The 27703-nt window shown below is 36.9% G+C and overlaps 1 protein-coding gene across 1 annotated transcript in view; it reads right to left on the reverse strand.

Moving 5' to 3' along the window:
• Nucleotides 1–27703, reverse strand: part of DPH6 (diphthamine biosynthesis 6) — a 207003-nt gene that overhangs the window by 78332 nt on the left and 100968 nt on the right. The window contains exons 4-5 of the mRNA XM_006141700.3: nucleotides 20380–20453; nucleotides 12877–12995 (exon numbers count right to left, since the gene is read on the reverse strand). Coding sequence (XP_006141762.1) covers nucleotides 12877–12995; nucleotides 20380–20453 — 193 coding nt within the window. The remainder of the gene's footprint in view (nucleotides 1–12876; nucleotides 12996–20379; nucleotides 20454–27703) is intronic.

Raw genomic sequence — 27703 nt, forward strand, 5'->3', positions numbered from 1 at the left:
GACATCAGTGCACAGAAAGGGAATTCAAACTGAGTTCCAGTGGTCTTTCTGACTCAAGGAGCTAAAGAACAGAGTTTGAGAAAGTTGAGGTGTCTAGAATTTTAGTACAGGATAACAGAGAAAGTATGAGAGAGAAGGTATGAGGTATAAAAAGTTCCAAAAGTCTGATTAAGGCCCATAAATTTGCTGGTTAAAGACAAATTTGCTCATGATAGAGTGAAACTACATCAGGTTGGACAAAGAACACCTGATGGGGAAAGAACAATTACCAAGGAACTAAATAACATCTAAAGCTTATGTAATGCTAGACATCCTCTGGGTTCTCAACAGACTGTTTAGATACACATGACATTCAGTAAAACTTGAGAAATGTCATATCTGAGTAGTACAGGTAAACTAGCCCAAAAGTACAGGCTACGCTAGATGTACACCATGAAACCAAAGAAACAAACATCAAAGAAATTAGAACAATGGACAAGAACATTCTAGAAGTGTTCTAAAGTTCTACAGATCCAGGATGCTAAAGTATACCAATCAGTTTAAAAAAAATAAAAGTGACATACTCTCAACTGCAAGAGACAAGAAACAGAGGAAAGATTTTAAAAGCATCTAGAAGGAAAAAAAAGACACATCTACAAAATAATGAGACAATTATAAAAAAAACCAAAAACTTGTCAGCATCAGCAATGAAAACTAGATGACAATGGATTAATATATTCAGAGTGCCAAGACAAAATAATTACCAATGCAGAATACACTATTTTGAGAACAATAAAAAAATTGTAATTTCTGACAACAGAAACTCAGAGCTTGTCTTTCAGTTGGAGAATCTCTAATGGGTGGACTTCAGGAAAATGAGCCAAGAAGGGAGGTCTGAAATGCAATAAGGAAAGAAAAACAAAATGACTAGTAGACATTTAGAAAACCTGAACATTTTCTGTATAAATTAAGTAATGAAAATCAAATAATTTTGTCATTTGTGCCATTAAAAATAAAATTAAAATCTAAATCATTTTAAAATACAGCATATACATCATGAAGACAAGATGAGTCAAAGTATTATAAGGCCTGTTATTATATAATATAGTTATAATGTTGATTAACATTATATTTTATATAGAATCTACTGAATATGGTAATCAAAATAAAATTCAGGCATGTTGAAAAAACTAAAAAGAATTATCACCAGCAAACCCACACTAAGAGAAATATTAAAGTGAGTCATTGTCTGAGCAAGGGTACAGTAAACTTTTTGTTTGCCATTAATAGATATATAGGGTAATCTCTAAAGTAACTACTAAAGAACAATAAAAAGAAAATATAAGGTGTAATTGGACAGCTATAAAGTATAATAATAGAAACTAACTGATTAACCTAAAAGAAGGCAAAAAAAAAGGAGAGAAAAACATCAAATACCTTTTATAAATGAAAATAGAAGTTAGCTCATATAAATCCAAATTAAAAATCTCATAATCATTGTACAAGGCTTTCACAAAAAATATTTTTTTTAATCTTTCATGAGAGACAGTATATGTGGGAGGGAGAGAGAGAGGAAAAGAGAAAAGTATTTACAGAATCTCATGTAATCATCCTTCTTCCCCAGTTTCCAACAGTCACATGCCACTGTGCCCAGTCTTTTTTGCTTCAGCCAGGAACCTAACTTGGGCCCCCCAGCATGGCCTCAGCCATCATGCAGACACATCCTTCCACTTATGTCACTGTGGTAAGGCCTGTACATGGTTGTAATATAACTCTCTCATTAGCTAATGTGACATGGATATAAAAGACATGAACAACATGAGTAATTTGTACATATCTTGTACTTTACCTCAAAGTGACAGAAAAAGTATTATTTGCAAGTTCATATGAAACATTTATCAGACATGACCTTAGAGCCATAAAGCAATCCCTCAAAATGTCAAAGAATTGAAATAATTCTGCGTATATTACATGAATGAAATATGATTGACCTAGAAATCAGTTACATAAAGATAAATAAAACACTCTCCTCTTTGGAAATAAGGTGTAAATTTCTAAATAATCCATGAATTTTGGAGAAGAAATTTCAAGAAAATTAGAAAGCATTTTGCAGTAAATGGTAATGAAAATACAACTATAGCTGTACTTAGAGGAAAATTTATAGCTTTATACGTATATTAGAACACAAAAAAATTAATGCATAATATGTATCAAGAAATTAGAAAACAGTAAATTAAACTCAAGAAACTATAAGGGATAAATTATAGTAGCAGAAATTAAAGAAATAGAAAACCAACAGATAATATAGAAAAATAAATACAAAGGACTAATAAAATTGCAAAAAACCTGTAAGACTGACAAAACAGAGAAAAGGAACAGATACCCAACTGCAAAGAAAAAGATAACACTGGGCCATGGCATAGTGGTTATGTTGCTGGATTTCCACATTGCTGACCACAGTTCGAGTCCTGGACTTGGTGGTTTCAAAATGTCACTGGGTGCAAGTTCATGTATGCCCAAGATCTAAGAAGGAAAATGGGAGAAGGGATTGCGGTGTGGCCATCCCCTCCTCCCTCCTAGGGAGTTTATTTCTCACTTTCCCTCTCTACTTTATACCCACTTGGATAACTATACTAAGAAAAAAAAAGTAAATATAGTAAGAAAAATAACAGACACTGACATGAATAACTGGAACCTTTACTCATTGCTGGTGGCAATCCAAATGTTGCAACCACTTTGGATATCAGTTTGGGAGTACTTCAAAAGGTTAAACATAGAATTAACACATAACCCGGTAATTCTATTCCTAAGTATATCCCTAAGAGAAATGAAAACAAATGTCCACAGAAAACTTTTACATGAATGTGGACAGAGTATTATCAACAATAACCAAAAACCAGAAATAATCTAAAAGTCTAAAACAGAAATGGATAAATAAAATGTGGTATATATTTATAATGAAGATTATATAGCAACAAAAATAAATCAAGTGCTGATACATGCCTAATATAAATGAATCTCAAGAAATTTTTGAGAGATTTTTGTTAGAGTGCATGTGCTCACCAGACAGAGAGAGAGCGAAAGAGAGAGAGAGAGAGAGACAGAGACAGACAGATAAAAGGAGAGAAATCGCCCTCCTCCCCCAGAGGAATGGTCACAATCCCTTCTCCTCCATTCTCCTCTTGGGAACTTGGGCACACATGCACATGTACATGTACATGCACACGTGCCTGGTGTGAGTTTTAAGCTGCCAGGTCCAGGACTCGAACCAAAGTCGACTACATTGGGGTTCAGCGATATAATCATTATGCCATCTGCTGGTCCCCTCAAAAATATTATTTCTAGTGAAAGAAGACATTAATAGAATTCTATTCATATGAAATATCCAGAATAGGCAAATCCATAAAGATATGAAGACACAAAGTCTTCGGTGCTTAGAACTGAGAAGGAGGGACAGGAAGGCGAGAAAAAGTGGAGAATTGACTGTTAATTAGTATACAGTTTTTTTCTGTGGGAACAAAAACATTCTAAAATTATACTGTGGCAATGATTACACAACCTCTGAATATACTAAAAACTTGAATCATGTACTTTAAATAGGTGAATTATACAGTACATCAATTAAATCTCCATACAACTGCAAAAAAATTTCAGTATATAATACTATATATGCTCAAATGATATAAATATTTTTAAAAAACCTTTAAAAATGAGAGGGTGAAATTTAGGAAAAAAATATACAAAATTATTTTTAACTGTTCTCAGCAATCACATTGGGTAGCGGTGGTATTAGCACTTTTACTCTGAGACAGTTCCATAGAGTGTTAAAGTTTTAGTAAGTATATCTACTAGCCCACTGTATATCAATATGAGTTGTCTATAGCAGAATAGATTATTATTACTTACATACTTTAAGTAAATAATACAGTTTAACTCTTCTCTGTTCCACCTCTTGTCCAACAGCAAGGTGATGAGAAAGAAGTATAATCTTTCAAATAATTTTATCTCCTACAAGTAAAAGAGTCCTGAAAAATTACATCTATGTGTTGACTTTATTAAAACAAAAAGAGGCAGCTGTTGCTCTCCATTTTCTGAGAGTTTTGAAAATGTAAAGAAAATGTAAAGAAAAGGACTTGTCCCATCACACTTTGAAACATAAATAAATTCTCCTTAGGGAAGGGGGAATTAAAAAAAAAAAAAAAGCATCTCCAGCTTTATGACCCAGAAGATATCCTCTAGGTCCTGGTTCATTCCAAGACTTCCTCTGAAATGTAAACACATACCTCTAGAGAGAGAAATCTCTCTGGAGTTTTTACTATTCAGTCATAAGCCAAGTTCCAAGGCTTGCCTTTCAAATTATGAATCAAGTTTCTGTAAACTTTGCTCAGAAACTGCTAACTATACACAAACATAAAATTAACTTTCTACAACCCCACATATGTAACATGGTACAAAATAAATGAGAAACTGAGGTAAGTTGAAATATTGGATTGTCAGGGCCAGCAGGTGATGTGGAGGTTAAGGTGCTGAACTCCCACATGCCAGAGTGTGGTTCGAGTCCCAGACTTGGTGGCTTGAAGCTCACTCCAGGTGCACCTGAATGTGTGCCCAAAATCCCAAGAGGAGAATGGAGTAGAAGGGATTGCAGGAGGGGAATGGAGGAGAAAGGATTGCATTCCCGCAGTTTTCTCTCCCACTTATCCTTTCCACTTTGTCTCTCTTCAGTGAGCACACATGTCCTATGGAAAGCACATGTCCCATAGAAAAAAACAAACAAAAAAAATGGATTGTCAAATCAGACTCCAACAAATCAGAGAACTTACCCAATATCAACTTTTACTGATAATTTCAAGAACAGAGATAAACAACACAGCAAAGGAGGAAGAGAAACACATGTAAGGGTAAGAATTACAGTACATTCTCCATTTGTCCCAAGTAAAACAACTTTTCCCATCCACATTCACATTCAATGACTAGGCTACTGACCACATATTACTGTTTAATAAACTAGATTCTCGGTTAGCAGTGTCATGGTGGTTAAGGCAGCCAGATCTCACGTGGCTGACTGTGGGGGTGAAGGTCTGGAATCTTGAGAATTGAAAAACACACTGGGTGTATGTGCCTGTCTGCCCAAAATACTAAGAAAAGAATGGAGAAGAGATTGTGGTGTGGCCATCTCCTGAAGGGGTGCTTTCTCTCTTCTTCTCTTTTTCCTTTAAGGTTTTTTCTTTTTCATTACTTTTTAATCTTTTTTTCTCTCTCTAGGAAGCACATGTACCCTACAGCAAATTTAAAAAAGAAAAACTGGATTCTATTTGGTTTGAAAGTATAACTATATCCCAAATATCGTGGTATATGTTTTAATGCTCATTGGCTTCTAGATATACCTTCAGGACAATATCATGCTACTTTGTCTACCCAACCCTAATCAGTATAACATGGACGACAAATCCCCTTTTTATCTGTGATACCCAAGCCATCAGAGAACAAATATACTAAAGGCCACACTGTCTAGTAATTTCCTACCATAATTTATGCTGTGTTCCCATAAATGGGGATCTTTAGTTTGGCTTCTGCCACTCCTAGCCATTGGTCATTAAAAACAGCAATGTCTAGGCCAGTAGGTGATGTGGAGGTTAAGGTGCTGGATCCCACGCAGCTGAATGCATGGTTTGAATCCCAGACCAGTGGTTTGAAAATCATGCCGGGTGAATGTACATGTGTGTCCATGATCTTGAGAGGACAGAGGAGAAGGGACTGTGGTGTAGCCATCCATTCTAGTAGGTGATTTCTCACTTTCTCTCTGTGTCTGTCTTTGGCAAGCGCACATGCTTTATAGCAAAACTGAAAAACAAAAGAAAACAATACCAAAAACCCAACAACTTCTATAGTAATTAGAACATGTAACAGTCTTTCCTGTGTAAAGATACAAGCCCTCTTCTTGCATTGTTGGTGGGTATGATGCTCTAACACAGTAAATGCTCTATTAGTTCAGTCATAAAATTAACTTAAAGTTTTGTTGTCCCTCTAGGGCCAATTGCAGATTCAGCCAGTCTTCTGGAAAGGAGCTCCCTCTAGTGTCTCTATTTGGATTAGCAAGGCCTATTTATCACCATGAGCTCTTACAGACTTTTTCAGTCTGATGGAGCACTCCAAGACAGTACCAAAGTCTCTAAAGAACATCAAGACAGCAGAGATAACACTGATCAAGCTACAGTATGGGTTATAATCATGGTGTTAAAGTTGGACAATTTAGGAAAATGGTTTGCACAAATACAAAAAAGTATGTCCCATGAGACTCATTTGGTATATTAGACCAAATATATCCTTTCTTAAGAGTGTCATAGGTTTTCATAAACACACTCTACATAACTCTAGAGAAAAGTTATTAGTGATATCTATTCATTACATCACATCCAAATCTATCTTCCTCAAGGGCTGTCTTCTAATTTCCAATTCTATTTACATTCATTTATTCTATATTCAAAGTAGATCAAACTATGGCAAACAGTAGAAATATCCTTTTCATTGTAGCTAGGTAGATCTCACTACCATGTTGTTTTTACTTAAATGTCTAGAAAGAAATCTCTACTGCTCAGAATCTTCTACTTATGTAATTCATTACTTATGGATGAGTCATCAGAAAAAGTATCAGAATGGTAAATATAACCTAAACCAAGAACTCTGTGATAACTTTAATGAACTATGCTTATATCAATTCATCAACTGACACCTTGTCACTGTTGCTCCAAATCTTCCAGGTGAAACTTTTAGGTAGAGTTTGTACATCATCAATTACCTTTCTCTGCAGAAAATAGACCCAAAGTTTTCTCTCAATATCTGTTAAAGTTAGTTAAAGTTACCATCAGATCTGAGAGAGATATCGAAGAGTATTCTTCTCTTGCTATAAGGCTCTGGCAAAGAAATCACATGATTATATCCCTTCACAGAACTGCACTGAACTGTCCATTGCTTACTTCCACGTTCCTTTATTACCTGTTTTGACCCATGCCCTTTTCCCTATGATTAGGCCTTCTGTTTCAGTAGATATATTACAAACCCATAAGACCAATAAAACAGTAGCCTTGTTAACACTCTCCTTGGCAGATATTACAGGTTTTGATAAAGGATCACAGGAAACTTAACTCAGAGCTCACAGAGAGACCTTAATTTGCCCATCTGAGACAAAGTTATGTGTACCTCTAAGAGCCTGTAAGAATATGAACTGTCCAATTAATGGTACCAATATTATATTTTGTACATTATAATACCTTCTTTCAGTACATTCAATTTAAAACTCAGGTCTGGGACTACCAGATGGAGCAACACAAAGGAAAAAATTTGTGGGGAAAAAAAAAAAAGATATAAGGTCACCTCATTTCTACCTCCCAATCCTAGATACCTTACAAATAAGAGTCCTGGCATTACTTCTATACATAATCAATGCTAGTACAAAGTAATCTGAATGATTAAGTTAACTTTTAAACCTGTATGGTTTTTCTAATGATCATTTTTATTACTTTGCAAAAAATAAAAAAATTAATATATGTATGTATGTGTGTGTATATATATATATATATATATAAAAAAAAAAATATATATATATATATATATATATAAATGTCAAGAAGAAAAAGGCTTTCCAAGGATCATTAAAAGTAGGCTTATGCTTTTTCTTCAACTATTGTCTCCCCTTCCTTCCTTCCTTCCTTCCTTCCTTCCTTCCTTCCTTCCTCCCTTCTATCTCTTCTCCTATTCCTCTGTGTCCTTCTCCTCCTTGTCCTACTCTCCCCACCTCTCCCCTCTACCTTTTTCTTCACTTGATTTTAGCAACTAGATACACCCTGCTAAAAGCAATGCAAGGATAAGGACTCTTCTCTAGCAAATACTGTTAGTGAATTTTTGTTTGTTTTGCCATGAGATACATAATTAATGTTTATGAGAAGAGCAAGAGTCCCTCCCTTCTTTTTTTCCAGAGAGCTATTGTTGTTACTGGAAAGAATGGACTGTAGACAAGCTACTTGGTCTTTTTGTTCCCAGGAACTGTGGAATTTTCTAATAAATTACATCTCCTGTGTATCTGAGAACCAAGATTATTTTCACTGTGGAAGAAAGGAGGTACAGATGGAATACAGAATTATTATAGTTTTGATATACACTGAATTTGATTGCAAAATATCGTGATCTCATGAGGTATTATATATACATGAATAGGTATTGTTTCACAGTAAAACCAAAGTGCTGTGGTTTGGATAATTGCTTGTCTCTCATAAATTCATGGTTTGGAATTTGTCCTTAATGTAACAACTTTGGGGAATGGTGAGCACTTTAAGAAGCAGAGCCTAGTGGAAGGTATAATTCAACTGGCTAGAAACACAGGAGTGACAAACAGAAGTACAAAAGTTTGTTTCCTCTTTACCCCACCTCCCCTTTTTTGCGTATGCTTTCCTTTCTACCTCTGTCAGCCATATTATGATGCCAATACCATGTCTTTGGACATTTTAGTCACAAGAACTGTGAATCAAATAAATCTCTACTCTTTATAAATCATCCAGTGTCAGGCATTTCTGGTAACAACATAATAATGAACTACAACACAGAGTTTCTTGAAGAAAAAGATGTCCTAGGTCTGGGGCAGAAAATGTACAAGATGATCTCATATGTTCATAGTAAGACTGTTTATAACAGGCCAAACTGGACACCATCTATATGTCATCAGTGACAGCAGGAACAATTCAGTTGTGGGGTATTTCTATAATGGAACACTATACTTCGATGAGAATGAACACACTGTTAATTCATTTGACGATATGGAAGAATCTTATAAACATAACACTGAGCCAAAGAAGCAACACACAATAGGGAATATACATTTATATATATATATTATCCCATTTATATAAAACTCAAAAACAGAAAAAACTACTTTATGATTTTAGGTTCTAGGAGAGCTGTTATCTTTGGGAGAGTAAGTATTGATTAGAAGCAATGCTCCATATGGGGAACCCAGCAGTTAGTGTAATAGCTATGTCGCTGGACTCCCACGTAGTTGACTGCAGTTCGTGGCCTGGACCCGGTGGCTTAAAACTCATGCCGGGCGTGTGTGTGTACGTGCACAAGATCCTGAGAGGAGAATGGAGGAGAAGGGATTGCGGTGTGACCATCTCCCCTGGAGGCTGATATCTCACTTTCTATCTCTATGTTTCTCTCTGTCTGTCTGGCGAGCGCACGCGCCCTATAGCAAAAACCCCCCCAAAAAAAAAAAAAAAAGGCAATGCTCCATATCTACATTTCAGTGTTGATTATACAGATTATGTTCATTTAATGAAAAAATTCATGGAGTTGTACACTTAGAATTTATGTATTTTTTGTATTTGTTATACTTTAATGTTTCTTAAAACAAAAAAACAAACAAACAAAAAAACAGGGGCAAGTAGGTGGTGTAGTGGTCACTGCAGTTTGAGTCCTAGACCCAGAGGCTTGATAATCACACCAGGCACATGTGCGTGCACATCCAAGATCTCAGGAGGAGAACGGAGAAGGGGTTGCAGTGTGGCCATCTTCCCTGGGGGGTGATTTCCCACTTCCCCCCTCACAGTCTCTGTATCTCTCTCTCTAGCAAGTACATGTACACTAAAGCAAAAACCTCAAAAAAGAAAATAAAGAGACAGGTAGATCTGCATTTATTGATAAAAAAAAATCTCTAAGCTTGTGTGAATAAAGACAAGATAGGAATCACGAGCAGAGTAGGAGATCATTTAAGTAATAATAAAAACCCAGGGGCTGGCAGGTGGCATGCTGGTTAAGGGCACTGGACTCCCACATAGCCAACTGTGGTTGGAGTCCCAGACCTGGGAAGGGAAGATAGAAAACACATGAAATCTTTTATCTATGAAAATTTAACATTATGTAACGAGAATATTTTCATATACTACACATACAATCAAAACCAAATATTTCCAAAAGGCTGGACTGTTCTTAAGTTAACTGAGAAAATGGTTCTTTAAATAGCCTAAAAACTTCAGAAAGTCCTTTAAACATTAATATGTCTTTTGAAAACTTCAAAAGTTCATTGAAACCTACAAGATACCAAAGTTATATAACGTAATGATCAGAAATGTATTTTTATACACCCAAATAGAACTGACCATTAATAAGACTATTCTACAGAAAAATGGACCAGAAAACTTTGCTGACTGACCCTTGCTGCATCCCAATCCTTTGGAAAGGTCCTATTGCCTCATTTTTTTTTTTGCTTAAATCTTTTTTTTTTTTTGGACAATTTGAAGTGGAAGAGAAAAAAGTTTAGAAACACACTACATCATTTATATGTTTCTGTCTTCAGAAGGACTGTGCCACTCTGTAACCTTTCTTTTATACTGTTCTCAAGAATAACTTTCATCTTTGCACACTTATAAGTAATCAATAGAGGGTGGTGTGGTGGTTTAGGCGCTGGACATTCCCAAAAGGCTGATGACAGTTTGAGTCCTGGACTTGGTGGCTTGCTTTCTCACTTTCTCTCTCTCTCTCTCTTTGTCTCCCCGGGTCAAATTAAAATAAATGAAGGATCAGCAGTTTGTGTAATGGCTATGTCACTGGATTCCCATGTAGTCGACCACGGTTTGAGTCCTGGACCTGGTGGCTTAAACTCATGCCAGGCGTGTGTGCGTGCGTGCCCAAGATCCCAAGAGGAGAATGGAGGAGAAGGGACTGCAGCATGGCCATCACCCCAGGGGGGTGATTTCTTGCTTTCTGTCTCTCTCTCTCTCTCTGTCTGTCTGGCAAGCGCATGGGCCCTATAGCAAAAACCACCCCCCCAAAAAAAATTAAAATAAATGAGTGAATAAATAAAATTAAGATAAATAATTCTTAAAAAATAAGTAATCAAGGGAACCAGCAGTTAGCGTAATGGCTATGTCACTGGACTCCCACCTAGTCGACCGCGGTTCGTGTCCCGGACCCGGTGGCTTAGAACTCACGCCGGGCGCGTGTGCGTGTGTGCCCAAGATCCCAAGAGGAGAATGGAGGAGAAGGGATTGCGGCGTGACCATCCCCCCTGGGGGGTGATTTCTCGCTTTCTGTCTCTATGTCTCTCTCTGTCTGTCTGGCGAGCGCACGCACCCTATAGCGAAAATCTCTCCAAAAAAAAAAAAAAAGTAATCAATAGAATACATGTGCTGTAAATGTTAAATTCAGATCTTATGCTTTTGTTGAAATACTGAGGACAAATTAACTCAGTTTTTTATTTTGCTCAGTTTAATACAACTAATTCCCCTGCCTAACCCTTACAAAGAGGCATTCACGGAAATAAAAAGACACAATATTAGTATTATATACTATTATAAATATAGTAATAAAGTCAAAATTCTATTGTCTTTCCAATGAGGCAAGTCTTTCTGGGTCCTTATCCAGTCCATTACTCTATAGTGAAAGGGATGGTATGTGTAAATTCTAGTGAGGTGTCACATGACATTGATCATAGAACTATGCATCTTAAAGAGTCCAAAAGAGTGAACAAGACCCAGACAGAAAGCAAGAGAATATACTCTATAGATTCACATAGAACTCATATGACATATTTATCGGTAGTGAGAACTTTAACATGAGGGACCAGCAGTTAGCGTAAAGGCTATGTCACTGGACTCCCACGTAGTCGACCGCGGTTTGAGTCCCCGACCCAGTGGCTTAAACTCACAGCGGGTGCGTGCACGCCCAAGATTCCAGGAGGAGAATGGAGGAGAAGGGATTTCTGTGTGGCCATCCCCCCTGGGGGGGTGATTTCTTGCTTTCTGTCTCTCAGTCTCTCTCTGTCTGGCAAACGCATGTGCCTTAATGCAAAAACCTCTTCAAAAAAAAAAAAGAACTTTAGCATGATAGCAGCTCACCAATCTTTTCTCAAAAATAATACAACACTATGTCGATCTTTCTTGTTTTAAAAGCTAAGGAGATCAACTGTAGGTTCTCTGAATAGGGCCTTCCACTAAAGCCAACAACTCAATTTTAACAAAAAGAAAGTAGCATGGTGTTTACCAAAGAGAAATATTATGGGCTTTGTACTTTTTCCCTTTCTTTCAATGCTATTTAAAATGTGAATTCATCTGTAAAACCTTCCACAGCTTGAGACCTCGTTATTTCAGGGATCCGCAAGGTAAACACTCTCAAATGAGGTACATGATTTAGGCTTTGAGAACCCTGAAGCTTCAGGGCATTTTCTGTAATAGGTTCATGAAATAAATATACTGGGCTCAAACCCTATGGTTTCTTGAAAATGAATATAATTATAAAATTCAAAACAACAAATTAAATGTGTTCATAGGTAATATCCAGATTTAAATCAGATTACCACCTGCCTGCTGTTGTCTATGCTAACTTATCATCTAATGTTCTCCCAAACATGATTTTCTCTCCATCCTCACAAAAAACCCACTATCCTGTTTATTTTCAATAGCGGAAACAAAATCAGTCATTCTATTTAAGCATTATTCAAAATATGTTTAAAAATAAAAGGAAAAGATCACATTTTATACCATATATATATATATATATATATATAGAGTGTTATAACAAAATAAACTTATAATTATGATTTCTTACAAACCTGAATTCCAAATCCTATGAAAAGAACTTAAATTGAAGAAGCATAATATAAGATCTGTTTTATATTCAGTTATACATTAAAAAAACTAAGTATACTATTAGCTCTGGCAAATGGTCAAAAGTTCATTCTAAAACATCCCACCTTTTACATAAGGTATTTATTACTCAACTTGTTTAGTTTGTGATTCCACATTTTTATATTCTAAATCAAATTCTCTTTTTGTCATTACTGCTGTTTGTTACTGTACTATGATTATCTATGTGTTAACAGGCAGCTCCCTTTAAAGTCTGGCTACATACCAAAAGCTGCTACTTTGATAATTATTGCTTGAATGTTAGATGATATCATCTCTCGAAGCAAATCTTCCTGGTTTCTCTGCCAGAGGTAAGCTAAAGGTTGGAGACTAAGCCTTTTACACCTATAAAATACAAAAAAAGAAAAAAAAAAAGAAAGAAAGAAAGAAAAAAAAATCAGATGGTATCTTAATATTCCACTCTTAAATCTAGAGCAATTACTTTGATTTTAAACATAATGCTTCTTTCAAGGATTTTAGCATTTAGACTGATTTTAGAAACATGTTTTGTATAATGAAGTTTATATATATAACATAAATATATTTAATTTCCACAGGCTATGCATAAACAGATAAAAATGAAATTTCTAGGCAGGCTAGAATTATTTTAGAACAATTCTATGTTTAGAAACTTCTGTAAAAATTTACAAATGCCAATGAATGATTATTCTGTTTTTTATAACTTCTATGTGTATTAAACTTGTAAATCATGAAAAATGGGCAAAAAAATTATCCTTATAAATAATTATATATTGATTAAACTTATAATAGCTATTAAATTTATAATACCTATATAAACTACAGTCATGTGTCACTTACCTACAGGAATATGTTCTGAGAAATGTGTCGTTAGGTGATTACATCACTGTATGAACAGCGTAGAGAGTACTTGATAGACCTAGATGGTACAGCTTACTACAGTTCTAGACTGTGATATAGTTTATAATAATTTTATGGGATCACAGCTATACCAGTGGTCCATCATTGACCAAAACATCATTGAGTGGTCCAGGACTGTATTCTGATTTACTAAATTTGAAGTGTTTATAAAAATTCCACTCTGAGGGAAAATATTTTGAACAGAAAGAGCTCCCAATATGCTGCAGGCACTGCACTAGATACTTCACATTATTGGTGTGGTGAGAGAAAACAGGTTTTTGTGCCAAGACAAATCTAGGTTTGAAATCTCATGGTGCACTCTAAATGTACTGCTTTGGCAAGTCAAGTAAACTAAATCCTGTCCCTTGTTTCTTATTTCATAAATAGGTAGGAGCAAGCTTTCAAAGTTCAAGAGAAGATTAAAATATTAGGAAACAAAGTTATCCTTTACTCTTCACATTCCACATCCAATCTACCACAAAACAGAATGTGATCATTCCTCATCAGTATCACTGCTAACACCATGGTCTGGGACACTACTATCTCTCAAGTCAATATACTCATTCCTTTTCTTGCTTCCACAGTTGTCCTTTTAAAATCAATGTCACTACAGCAGCTAGCATGATCCTTGTAAAACAAAATGGACTGTGGGATTCCTCTAGTCAAAACCCTCCAGTGGCTTTCCAACATTTTGGGTAAATATCCTTTAAGAATATCACCCTGGGTAGTAAATACCTTATTGCCTGCTACTCTCCTCTCACTCAACCCTACCACCTCTTGCCTGCTCTTCTTGCCTACAATACTAGTTGTTTATGTTAACTTCCTCCCTTGATTCACTTAAGTCTCACTTTGTCAGGGAAGACTATAATTGGTTAACTAATTAAAGATAATGTAAATAAAGGGCCCCCAGGTGGCATGGAGGTTAAGGCACTGTATCCTACATGGCCAGCTGCAAGGTCTGAGTCCCAGACCCAGGGGCTTAAAAATCACACTGAGGGGACCAGCAGTTAGGGTAATAGCTATGTTGCTGGATTTTGATGTAGTTGACAGTGGTTTGAGTCCCAGATCCAGCGGCTTAAACTCATGCCAGGTGCATGTGTGCATGTCCCCACGATCCCGAGAGAATGGAGAAGAGATTACAGCATGGCCATCCCTCCTGGGAGGTGATTTCTCGCTTTCTGTCTCTATGTCTCTCTCTTTCTGGCAAGCACACGCATCCTATAGCAAAAAGCTCTCCAGAAAAAAAAAAAAAAGGAAAAAATGTCTCTAAAAAAAAAAAAAAAAAAAAAAAGAAAGAAAGAAAATCACACTGAGTACATGTGCATGCCCAAGATCCCAAGAGGAGATTGGAGGAGAAGGAATTACACTGTGGCCATACCCCCTGGGGGAGATTTCTCACTTTCTCACTCTCTTTCTCTGTCTCTTGCACCTCTTTAGCAAAAACTAAAACGGAAGATAATGTAGGTTAAAAAAAATGTAATAAATACAATACCCAGGTATAGTGGGTATTCAGTAAGTTGTCTCAGCCAAGTCACTAGTTCAAATCACATACTAAGTGGCTGAGATCAGATTTCGAATGAAGACTGTAGCTCTATAGCCCATTTTTCCTAGTATCTTTAAGGTTTATAACTCTAAAACCTGTCATTCCTAGTATCTCTAAAGTTGCCTGGCTGACTACACTGGCCTGTCCTGATTGCTCACTTAGATAATCCCAGTACTGATATACCGCATGACTGGTCATTTACTCATATATAGCCTTGAAAATATCATGAGGAGGGGACCAGAACATGGCATAGCGGTTGTCGCTGGACTCCCAAACAGCTAACCACAATTCGAGTCCTGAACCTGCCCTAAGGCAAACACCTTTACCAGAAAAAAAAAAAAAAAAAAAAAATCATGTGGAAAGTTAAGGTTGATGGATTCCACATGGATAGCTGAGTAGCTTGAGTCCTGGACCTGACAGCTTGAAAAACACACCAGGTGCATGTGTGCCCCAAATCTCTCAAGAAGGAGAGAGAAGGGACTGAGGCATGGCTATCCCCCATGGGAATGTTTTCTCACTTTCTCCCTCTATCTCTGGCAAGTGCACATTCCCGGGTGTGGGGGGGAAGGGGGGAGATAGCCACTTAAAAAAAAAAAGTCTTGGGAACCAGCAGTTAGCGTAATGGCTATGTCGCTGGACTCCCACCTAGTCGACCGTGGTTCGTGTCCCGGACCCGGTGGCTTAAAAAACTCACGCCGGGCGCGTGTGCGTGCGTGCCCAAGATCCCGAGAGGAGAATGGAGGAGAAGGGATTGGGGCATGGCCATTCCCCCTGGGGGGTGATTTCTCGCTTTCTGTCTCTATGTCTCTCTCTGTCTGTCTGGCGAGCGCACGCGCTCTACAGTGAAAATCTCTCTAAAAAAAAAAAAGGATTATTTATTTAATTGTATTTATTGCTATTTTTAAATTTCCTATAGGGAACATGTACTCATCAGATTGAGAGAGAGAACAAGAGAGAGAGAAAGCCTTCAGGACTGGGACTTGAACCTGAGTTGGCCCTGCGGTAGTCTAACGCCTTAACCACTATGCAATCTGCTGGTCCCAAAGCCACTATTTTAAATGTACACATACCATGACTTTCAAGAGATCAAAATTTTCCTCACTGCAGAGACTGTTTTAAGTAGTTTTCCTTTTAACATATCTCAGAGCACTTTAAGCAATGTTGAGGTAGCTAATAAATGCAAAATAATAAAAATCTAAATTAGCCAGATAATGGAAGAGTTACCGTTCTTGCTGTCCTTTCACTAAGAATCAAACTAGCCTCTCCATTGCTTTTAGCTAAAATTTTACTTTCTCACTAAAAAAAAAAAAATTCTTCCTGTTCTTATTGCAAAATTCTTGTTTTGAAATTCATAATCTTTTGACTATTTTTAGACTTAAGCTAAACTTCTTAACCTAGTTAAATTCTTTCATAATTCAAAATATCATGGCTCAAATAAACTTCTATATGGATAAGCCACTGTTGTACTTGAGCTTGTGAATCTACTGAACACTTTATATCTTAAAAATGTAATGATATAATGATACAAAACAAACTATAAATTAGGGACAGATTAATTCAAAGCTAAGCTTATAGATGAGTGAATTCCTGGTAACACTGCTTTGAAAATTTAAAGTATGAAATTATTACAAATATGCTTTATGATCTACAAACTGGTCTTTTTCTTTTTCTTTTTCTTTTTTCTTTTTTTTTTTTTTTTGCTATAGGGCACATGTTCTTGCCAAAGAGAGACAGACAGGGAGGAAAAGAGAGAAAGAGAGAAAGTGAGAAATCACCCCCGCCCCCAATCCTGTGAGGGCTGGAGGGAACACACTGCAATCCCTTCTCCTCTATTTTGCCCTTGGGATTTTGGATACACACGTAAATGTGACCAGCATGATTTTCAAGCTTCTGGGTCCAGAACTTGAACCACAGCGCTGGCTAAGTGGCATCCAGCTGCTTTAACCTCCATGCCACCTGCTGGCCCCCAATCTGGTCATCATCAACCATATATTAAAGTGAAATTGTTTTGAGGAAGTCTTGCCTCTATTCATGGGTACACCACAGACCTTTCACTCCCATATATGGCAACCTCATAATTAGGAACATATTTTCATCTGGCTTTTCATATTGCCTTTTAAGTGTATTTATTTGTTCCACCAGAAAGATAGAGACAGAATCAGAGACAGAAAGAGAGAAACCAGGATCCCTAATAGGGTCTCCATTCGTTGATCTATGCCCTGTTGTAATCAACTAGAACCATGGGTGTGCATGGCATGCAAAGGGAGGTCTCTGGATGCACACCTGGAATCTTCCCACATGGGTCCAGCATCACAGAGCAGTTCAGTGCATCATCACCATGATACCAGGTGGCTCCTTACTTGGCTTTTTAAGTTTTCATAAATGGAGTAGTCAGGTCTATCTGCAGCTTGGCTACCTATTAAAAAAAAGTGAGTTTGGGAACCAGCAGTTAACGTAATGGCTATGTCGCTAGACTCCCACGTAGTCGACCGTGGTTCATGTCCCAGACCTGGTGGCTTAAAACTCACACCGGGCACGTGAGCGTGCATGCCCAAAATCCCGAGAGGAGAATGGAGGATAAGGTATTGTGGCTTGATCGTCCCCCCTTGGGGGTGATTTCTCGCTTTCTGTCTCTAATGTCTCTCTCTGTCTGACTGGAGAGCACACGCACCCTATAGCGAAAATCTCTCAAAATAAATAAATAAATAAGTGAGTTTGATGCTAAAAAAAAATGTTAACATGGGCCTATAATGCAGCAGTAGTTAAATATTATAAATGGAAAGTCAGTCACACATGGATAACCATCACCTGGTGCTAGTGGTTTGAAAAACATGTCAGGTCATGTGTGTGTGTGTGTGTCCCAAATCCTGACAGGATGGAGAAATGGAGAAAATAAGATTGGAGCATGATCATGCTCTATTGTGGTGTGCTTTCTGTATCTGTCTTTCTGACTCTCTCAGATAAGCACATGGACCCTCTGGCAATAAAAACACAAGAAAGCCACTAGTGTGTAAACTAAATAACTTTCAGATATGACCTAAAACTTGATGAGAGTAACATTTTTCTCCTAATGTACGCATAAGAGATATACAAGCCATCTCCTTCTGTAAATCAACTGTTCTCAAATGTAGATAGGCAGAATGGAAGTAAAACTTTTTCAAAATACAAATGTTTGACCACCTCACCTACTTCTACTTCCAATGCTCATTATCCAGATCTCCTAAACTGTGAGATCATTGCATTTACTTCCACTTAACTATACTTGCCCTTCATTTATTTTAAAAATTCTGTATTTTAACTTCCTCAAATCCACCATGGAATTAGAGAGAAAATAAATAAAATTAAAATAAAACTTAGGTTTTCATGTTCATTAATATTCAGATTTTTTAATGAGGTAGTCAGTATGAACTATTTTTGCTAAGAATATAAAACTATTGGGAACCAGCAGTTAGCATAATGGCTATGTCGCTGGACTCCCACATAGTTGACCGCAGTTTGCGTCCCGGACCCGGTGGCTTAAAACTCACGCCAGGCGCCTGTGTGTGCGTGCCCAAGATCCTGAGAGGAGAATGGAGGAGAAGGGATTGCGGCGTGACCATCCCCCCTGGGGGTTGATTTCTCGCTTTCTGTCTCTAGGTCTCTCTCTGTCTGTCTGGCGAGCGCACGCGCCCTATACCGAAAACCTCTCAAAAAAAAAAAAGAAAAAAAAAAGAAAGAAAACTATTACATAAATAGAGCTCTTACCTTACTTGCATTTAACCTTTAGCTAGCAAAATCATTTATGCTAGGTCCAGTTGTACTCAAGAGAAACACTGGTGTCTACATTAATTGTTTTGCTAATATAATTGTGCACAAAGTCTCTATATAGTATTGATCCAAATAAATTGAAATTAAAAAAATGAATTCATTCAGGTGGTGTTTTGCCAGGCCAATATTAAATCATCAATATTATCATTTAACCTTATGTTTGTTTTTCTTTTTTTGGAGAGATATTTTTGCTATAGGGTGCTTGCGCTCACTGGAGAGACAGAGACAGAAAGCAAGAAATCACCCCCAGGTAGATGGCCAACCAGCAATCCCTTCTCTTCCATTCTCCTCTCGAGATTTTGGGCATGCACGCACACACATCTGGCTGGGTACAGGACTATAACCACGATCGACTACTTGAGAGTCTAGTTATATAACCATTATGCCATCTGTTGGTCCCAATCTTACAATATTTTTAATAAATCAATGGAATTGACTATTTGGGTATTTGTAGATACAGACTAAACATTTTACTAGTGCTACATCCCTTGAGGTAGTAGGGGTAGAGGAATGGAGGACAGGTGAATGGTTGTATATATAAGTATTTCAATCACAAGAATATTTTTGACCAAGAACTAAAATTTTAACCCAAAACAAGGAGATTCCTCAACAAGCACTTTTTTTCTTTAAAATATTATTGCATTCTTTTTATTAACTTCTGACTTTTTTTTTTTTGGAGAGATTTTCACTGTAGGGCGCGTGCGCTCGCCAGACAGAGAGAGACATAGAGACAGAAAGCGAGAAATCACCCCCCCAGGGGGGATGGTCACGGCGCAATCCCTTCTCCATTCTCCTCTCAGGATCTCGGGCACGCACGCACACGCGCCCGGCGTGAGTTTCAAGCCTCCGGTCTGGGACACGCACCGCGGTCGGCCACGTGGGAGTCCCGCGACATAGCCATTACACTAACTGCTGGTTCCCCACTTCTGACTTTTTATCACAAATGACAATGAGTTAACAGGATATATTAAATCAACAAGAAAAGTTGAAGATGCTACTTTTTACTTTAAAAATCTTTGTTTCAGGCCAGCCCCAGTGGCACAGCAGTAACACATACTTTGTAATGCTGAAGTCCCAAATTCCTAGCCCAGGATCTCCCTATGCATACTGAGTACAAGTGCTTATGCCTCTGTCTTGGCTGGCTGAGGCTGGGGGCTGACAATGACATAAAGACCCTGTTGTAGTGCTGTTTCTCTCTTTCTCTCTCTTGCTTTGTCTCTTGCAGAAGAAACAAATAAATTTAAAAATACAAATCTTGCCTCTTTTTTACTAGGTTATTTATTTTTTACAGTAAGTTAAAAACCTTTCTCATGTTTAACACAAGGACAACAAAAAGTGAAAGTGTGACTTTTGTTACTTAGGTAAATAAATATATATAAACTCCATGGCACATGTACATCATATCTATTTATGATTTGAATATAATTATTTATTTTCTCTTATTTATACTCTTAAAATATATATACTTTTAAAATACAGGACAAATGAATGATCTCTTACACATTTTCTACTCGAACACGCTGATAGTCAGAAAGTATAGCACCTACTGATATCCCCTCTACTTCTTCTTTTTCCTAAAAATGTAAAAAAAAAATTTTTTTTAAATAAACACATGACTCTGCATTGTGCTCTGAAAATTATAAATGACCTCATCTAATAAACCACCTTGATGCAGACAATTTACTAAAATACAATCCACATTCCAGAAAAAATATATATAGATATTTAAATCATTCTCTCAGCTGTGAGGAAAAAAATTATAATTTCACTTAAAATTTAAACTAAAGACCCCTTCCCATGAAGAAAACACTTCACAAATGTTTTCAGACTGAACATATTTTTAAAAGGTCACAAATATCTAATGGAAACTTTAGAGAAATTTCTGTTTAAGGATGATCCTAGGTCAAGTAACTTCTTTTTAATTAAGCAACGACATAAACAGATAATACAATGATTTTTATCTATATTTTAGAAAATGATGCATGACATATGAGCACTAAGAAAGCAGAAATGATAGATGCACTGCCTAGATAACAGTATAGTGCAGGCAATAGAAAATTCTATGATAGGAAGGAAGCAATGAATTATTAAGATAATTAAAACTAAGAACATCCAGCAGTACATCCAGCACAGTCCCATAAGGACATGGACTAGTCTGTCTACCATCCACGTAATGAGCTGGAGGAGAATGTAAATTCGAGGATGATCAAGTGTGTAGATAAAAGGAAGTTAAGATGAATTAAAAAGAAAAGGGGGTCAATCAAGTACATGGATGGGTATGGACAACTTGGGGATTCTGAAGGACAGTCTACAATGAATATTTTTAAAAATATTTATTTAATTTTTATTTATTTGTTCATTTATTTTAATTTGGCCAGAAAGAGACAGAGAGAGAGAAAGTGAGAAAGCAAGTCACCAGATATAGGACTTGAACCATGGCCAGCCAGGTGGAAGTGTCCAGAGCCTTAACTACCATGCCACTTGCTGGTCCCCCTACAATAAGATTTAATGTAAAAAAGTATAAGATAATATACTTAGAGAAGAATTATATCCAACTTGGGTATAAACTAGGTCACTAAGGCAATAAAGAAAAATAAAAATACCATTTGAAAGATTCATGACAAAGGGTTACTATTTTTGTCTTTCAAATGAGTAAGGTACAGGTTAACACACCAATTGTAAACATAAAAAAATATATTAATAGCCAATTATTTTTTACAGTCCACAGATATTTTATTTATAAAAATTATTTTATTATTATTTTTATTTATTTACTTTTATTTGATCAGAGACAGAGAGAGAGAGAAAGAGAGAGAGAAAGAGAGGATAAGTGAGAAAGCAAGTCTCTGGGTTCAGAACTGACCTGCGGTTGGCCATGTGGGAATCCAGCACCTTAACTGCCATGCCCATCTGCCAGCCCCTATTTATTTGTTTTTAAGCACTTAGCATGCCATGAATTAATAGGGAAGTGATTCCAACAGCTCAGGGTCCTTTCCGTTGGCTCTCATAAAGTATGCTGCTTTGGATAGAGCAGGCTGGTACTTTAATTGAACCTAGGTACCTTTCTCTTCGGCTTCCTTTTTTTCTGATCATTTTCCTTCACACATATTAGGAAACTGTCTCTGCTCTTAAAGTGCTTAATATGCTTAAAATGAACATTAATCCTCTTGGCAAGCAGATGCTGTAATGGTTACGTTGTTGGACTCCCACATAGTTGACCACAGTTAGAATCCCAGATCCAGAGGCTTAAAACTCATTCTGGGCATTGGTGCATGCATGTCCAAAATCCCAAGAGGAGAATGGATTAGGGATTGCAGCGTGGTCAATCCCCCACCAGGGTGTGACGTCTCGCTGTCTCTCTGTCCTTCTTGGGTCAAATTAAAATAAATAAATGAATAAATAAAATTAAATAAAATATATTTTAAAAAATATATAGCATGCATATACAAAAATCCAACAAATTTTTTTTTCATAGATACAAATCTGGATTTGAAAAGAGACACAATTTGTAAGGCAACAAATATATACAATCTTAATTGCTGATCTTCATTTCGTAGCTGATGGCATGGTTAAATCTTCCATATTAAACAACCAATCAAAAAGGGTCTAATATGCCATCGGTCCTATTCTAATGATCAAAGTATAATATGGATATCTCCATAAGAGTTTATAACATATTTCTACAGACTTATTAATAACTACTTTCAAAAAGAGAACACTGAAGTATCAGGAACATACACACATGGCTAGAAATGGACTTCTATTATGAAATGTAAGCAATGCTGTGTTCTCATCCACACACAAAGCTCCACTATATCACAACTAAAAGGCATCCAGTACAGAGACTAGAATGAGGAAGGCATTTGACCATATGGACACAGAGAATTATATGTTTAGTAGAAAAGTTTAAAGGTAGATATCGAGATCCAAATTAGACTGTTCACTCAATAGTCACTTGTCACAATACTGAAAAGTTGGCTCACAAAGCCAACATGATAAATTGAAAACAAACTGTCCATTTTACAAATGAAAACTAAGTGTACTTATTCTAAAGATGAGAAGATATGCAGCCTGCATTTATTGGGGATATTATTTTCTTTGAAAAATGCATCAGTTACCAGTATTATGCTGTTAATGAGTTCCTGCCTGTTGAGAAAAAAATGATCTGCTGCACTTAAAGTGTTTTTCATCCGAAAAGCATTCTAACATTTTAAATATGAACCATTCATTAAAGAAGCGCCCTTTCATTATAGCTCTGAGTGGCAATATTTGGACTTCTGGCAACATGACATTATTAAATAAGATACATTTGTGAATGCCAATGATGTTCTAGGGCCCAGATAACTAAATAAGAAATTTATATGGCAGTAAAGCAATAGATGCTTTTTCTTTAAATCCTCAATTCTTCACTGTTGTAAAAATTACATCAGTCCAAACTAATAAAAACCACCACAAAAATGAATATACAGTATATAAAATAATTCTGAAAATGACACTTAGAATTTCCTAGTAATATACAGGCATTTTACTAAAATTTCTGCTTGGTTTATTAAAAAGCTTTTGTTTTTCTTAGAATCATCAATATAAAAAAATTTCTAAAATGTGAAATGATCACCATCTGGAGTTCTCCCATTAACCAGTGAGCTCATGACAGGGTAGTACTAGGTCACTAATTTGTAGCATTATTATCTGATTTTGTTAAGATTTCTCGATTAAATGGAAGAAAACATTGTTAAGGCTCAAAATTAAATGATACAGAAATCGCAGAAGATCATAACAATTTGTCAGGTATTTCCATTTAAAATTGAGAAAATATTATTGGAACATCATGACGTAATTTTCTATTAAAAATGTGTCATAACTTTTCCAATGACCCATTATTTTACTTTTAAGTCTCTATCTTAGTCATAACAGTTAAGAAGTCATCCCAGACTAAAGTCAACCTACATATGAAAGTGAAAAGAAGCCTAGAACTACAGTTGTTTTTCTTGAGTTTCCCAATACTTTCTTGTTAAAAAGATGGTATTTTCAGGACTTGTTGCTATAACGACACCAACAAAAATAAACAAAAGGTTAAATTATTGAATCTCTGTTAGAATAAAGTAAGAGTAAGTATTCTTTTCTAAGCAGCTTGTTCATACCAGTATCTGATCTGTTTAGAAGCTGCTTTCTTAACTCTTTTTTTTTCTTTTTTTTTTTTTTTGAGAGTATTTTTTTTTTTTTTTGCTATAGGACGTGTGCGTTTGCCAGACAGACAGAGACAGACAGAGAGATAGAAAGTGAGAAATCACCCACCCAGGGGGGATGGTCACACCGCAATTCCATCTCCTCCCTTCTCCTCTCGGGATCTTGGGCACACACGCACATGAGCCCAGCGTGAGTTTAAGCCACCGGGTCTGAGACGCGAACTGCAGTTGACTACGTGGGAGTCCAGCGACATAGCCATTACTACGATAACTGCTGGTCCCCTGAACTCATTTTCTAAGCTGCTAAGGAAATGTCCTTTGATTAGTTTGAGATAACCTGTACAATACAACTTATATAGACAGGATTATAATGTTTTAAAACCTACATTTAAGCTAGTACTACCCACAAAAATTATATAAAATACCATTCGCAAATGATCAGACCACATTGAAGTGTGTGTGTGCGTGTGTGTGTGATGCATATTGCATAAAACTCAATTCCTTGAAGAATTTTGTCACTAGATATGAGTCAGGTTATTACTCAAACTCTACCCTGCTTAATCATTCACTCCTTAACCTGAATTTATCAGGAAACCATCTGCAAAGCATTGTTTCCAACTTCATGCTATGAATTATCTCATTTGATCATCCTAATAATACTTCAAGGGAGATTCCATTACCTTCAAATTACAGATAAGGAAACCGAGGTCAAGAAGAAATGGCAGAGGGTAAGAGATAGGGAATCAAACATGGGGGAAAAAAGCAAAACATACAGGAAACAAGAAATGGAAAATTATTTTATGACAAGAACATGTATGTTGATGTGCTTGATTGAGACAATATACAGTGTACTCTAGATGGAAAATTTCATTTTGTATGCTGTAATGATGTACAGTGAATGAATGTAAATTAAAAAAAAGAAAAATTAAAAAAAAGAAAGGTTATATAATCTGCTCAAGGTCATTCAGTAATAAATAAAAAGGGAAGAATGAAATACCTAGTGAAAGGCTATGCTCAGAACTACCATTGAGTTGATTATCCATCTACAGTAAGCCACAGACTGTCCTAGCTCCTGCTTCATAGTTCTTCCTCAATGCTCTTAAGTGAAATGTCTTATCTGTATACAACTCTTCAATGGTCTGGGATCAGCAGTTTAGCATAATAGCTATGTCGCTGGACTCCCATGTAGTCGACCACGGTTCGAGTCCCGGGCCCGGTGGCTTCAACTCACGCCAGGCACATGTGCGTGCATGCCCAGGATCCCGAGAGGAGAATGGAGGAGAAGGGACTGCGGTGTGGTCATCCCCCCTGGGGGGTGATTTCTCGCTTTCTGTCTCTCTGTCTCTCTCTGTCTGTCTGGCGAGCGCACGTACCCTATAGCGAAAACCTCTCAAAAAAAAAAAAAAAACAAACCTCTTCAATGGTCATATCTCACTCAAAATAAGAGAGATCCCCCCTCTTCACCTCTCTATCCTTACCTATTACTTTCTATCCCTGTTACTCACTTATTGGAGAAGCAATGAAGGCCTCTATGGTGGAGTCAAGACTAAGGCACTGAAGCTTAACACTGTCACAAAAAACCAGACTTGTCTTGAGGACCAAATCTATTATCCCAATGGACAAGATTATCACACATTGTGGAGCAATTAACCAAAAAAGCAAAACAAAACAAAACGGCACTGTTAAGAATGGAGGGAAGGCTGGTAGAAACGGGGTAGTTAGCAGAAGACAAGATTAAAAGACTAAAGAGAAGCCAGAAGCATGAGTGGCATTATATACTATACAGGCTAAGTTAGATCATAATCTGATAAGGAAGGAAGGGAAGGGAGAAATATTGAGAGATTTTTAAGTAAAACAGTATCATTAAATTTACTTTTCTCGGTGTGTAAGACACACACAGCATAAAATTTACATTTTAAACTTTATTTTTAAGAGAGATTTTTGCTATAGGGCTCATGTACTCACTGGAGAGACAGAAAGATAGAAAGCAAGAAATCACTTCCCAAGGGGGACAGTCATGCCACAATCCCTTCTCCTCCATTCTCCTCTCAGGATTTTGGGCAAGCATGCACAGGCACTTAGAGTGAGTTTTAAGTTGTTGGGTCCAGGACTCAAACTACGGTGACTATGTGAGAGTCCAGCAACATAATGATTATGCCATCCACTGATCCCGACCATATTTACGTGTATAGTCCAGTGGCATTAAATACAGTTAACACTGTTGTACAACTAAAAAGTACATTTTTCAAAGATCGTATAGGAGTAGTGATCAGAAAAGTTTAAAATTAAAAGCAGAATAACTACTTAGGGGAGCCCTAAAGAAATCTAAATAAAAAATGGTTTAAATTAAAGTAGTGGTTATAGTAGTAAGAAGGCAGATTCATGATATGTTTATAAGAAATGGTCAAAGAATTTCAGTGGTATACGGCTGAGACAGGAACCTAGAATGCTCTCAAGTATTTGGCTCAATCTCTTGATGGAAAGGAGTAGGGCACATTTGGGAAGATGATGAGTACCATTTTGGACACTAAGTCTTACGTGACTTTAAATCATTCAGTGAAAGGTGTCCAGTATGACTGTGGAGCTCATCATAACAGATACGAAAAGGAGGAAATAAATGTACCAATGATAGCTAAAGTCATGAAAAGAGATCAGACAACATAGTGGGGAAGTATAGACTGAAAGGAGAGGGTGAAGAATAAAGCCCTGAAAAACTAAAACACTTACAAAATAGGAAGAGAAAGAAGACTCTTAAAAGAAAATACAGGGCAAACAGCAGTTAGCGTAATGGCTATGTCGCTGGACTCCCACGTAGTCAACCGCAGTTCACGTCCCGGGCCCGGTGGCTTAAAACTCACACCGGGCGCGTGTGCATGTATGCCCGAGATCCCGAGAGGAGAATGGAGGAGAAGGGATTGCGGCGTGACCATCCCCTCTGGGGGGTGATTTCTCGCTTTCTGTCTCTCTGTCTCTCTGTCTATCTCTGTCTGTCTGGTGAGCGCATGCACCCTATAGCAAAAACCTCTCCAAAAAAAAAAAAAGAAAAGAAAAGAAAATACAGGACAGAGCAGCAGATGGAAAATTAGGAGACAGGGAAATCACGGAAGTTAAGATCAAAAAGGGAAAGGAAGGAGAGTCCATGGTGTCAAGCATCACAACCAGGTCAATGAAGTACAATATTAGGGATTAAAAAAAAAAAGAATAAAATATTCACTGGATTTTGATGTTACTGACCTTGACAAGAAGGTTGCAATAAATTGATGTAGATGGGAACTAAACAGGATAAAATGGGAGATGAGAAAATAAAAAAAAAAACCATAAATATACATTTCAAAAAAATTTGTTATAGAGAAATGGTAAAATTGCTAGAAGAAAACAGAATCAAGACAGAATGTATTATATTCAATACTACTGGGTCATTGGAAAAGTCATGACCCATTTTTGCATAGAAAAAAATATGTCATGGCAGGACCGGAAGATAGCATAGTGGTTAAGGTGCTGGACATCCACATGGCTGCCATGGTTTGAGTCCTGGACCTGGTGGCTTGCTTTCTTGCTTTCCCTTTCTCTCTCTCTGGTCAAATTAAAATACTACTAATGATGATGATGATGGGACCAACAGTTAGTGTAATGGCTAT

The sequence above is a fragment of the Tupaia chinensis genome, unplaced genomic scaffold (genome assembly GCF_000334495.1).
Source record: "Tupaia chinensis unplaced genomic scaffold, TupChi_1.0 Scaffold000062_1, whole genome shotgun sequence".
Lineage (NCBI taxonomy): Eukaryota > Metazoa > Chordata > Mammalia > Scandentia > Tupaiidae > Tupaia > Tupaia belangeri.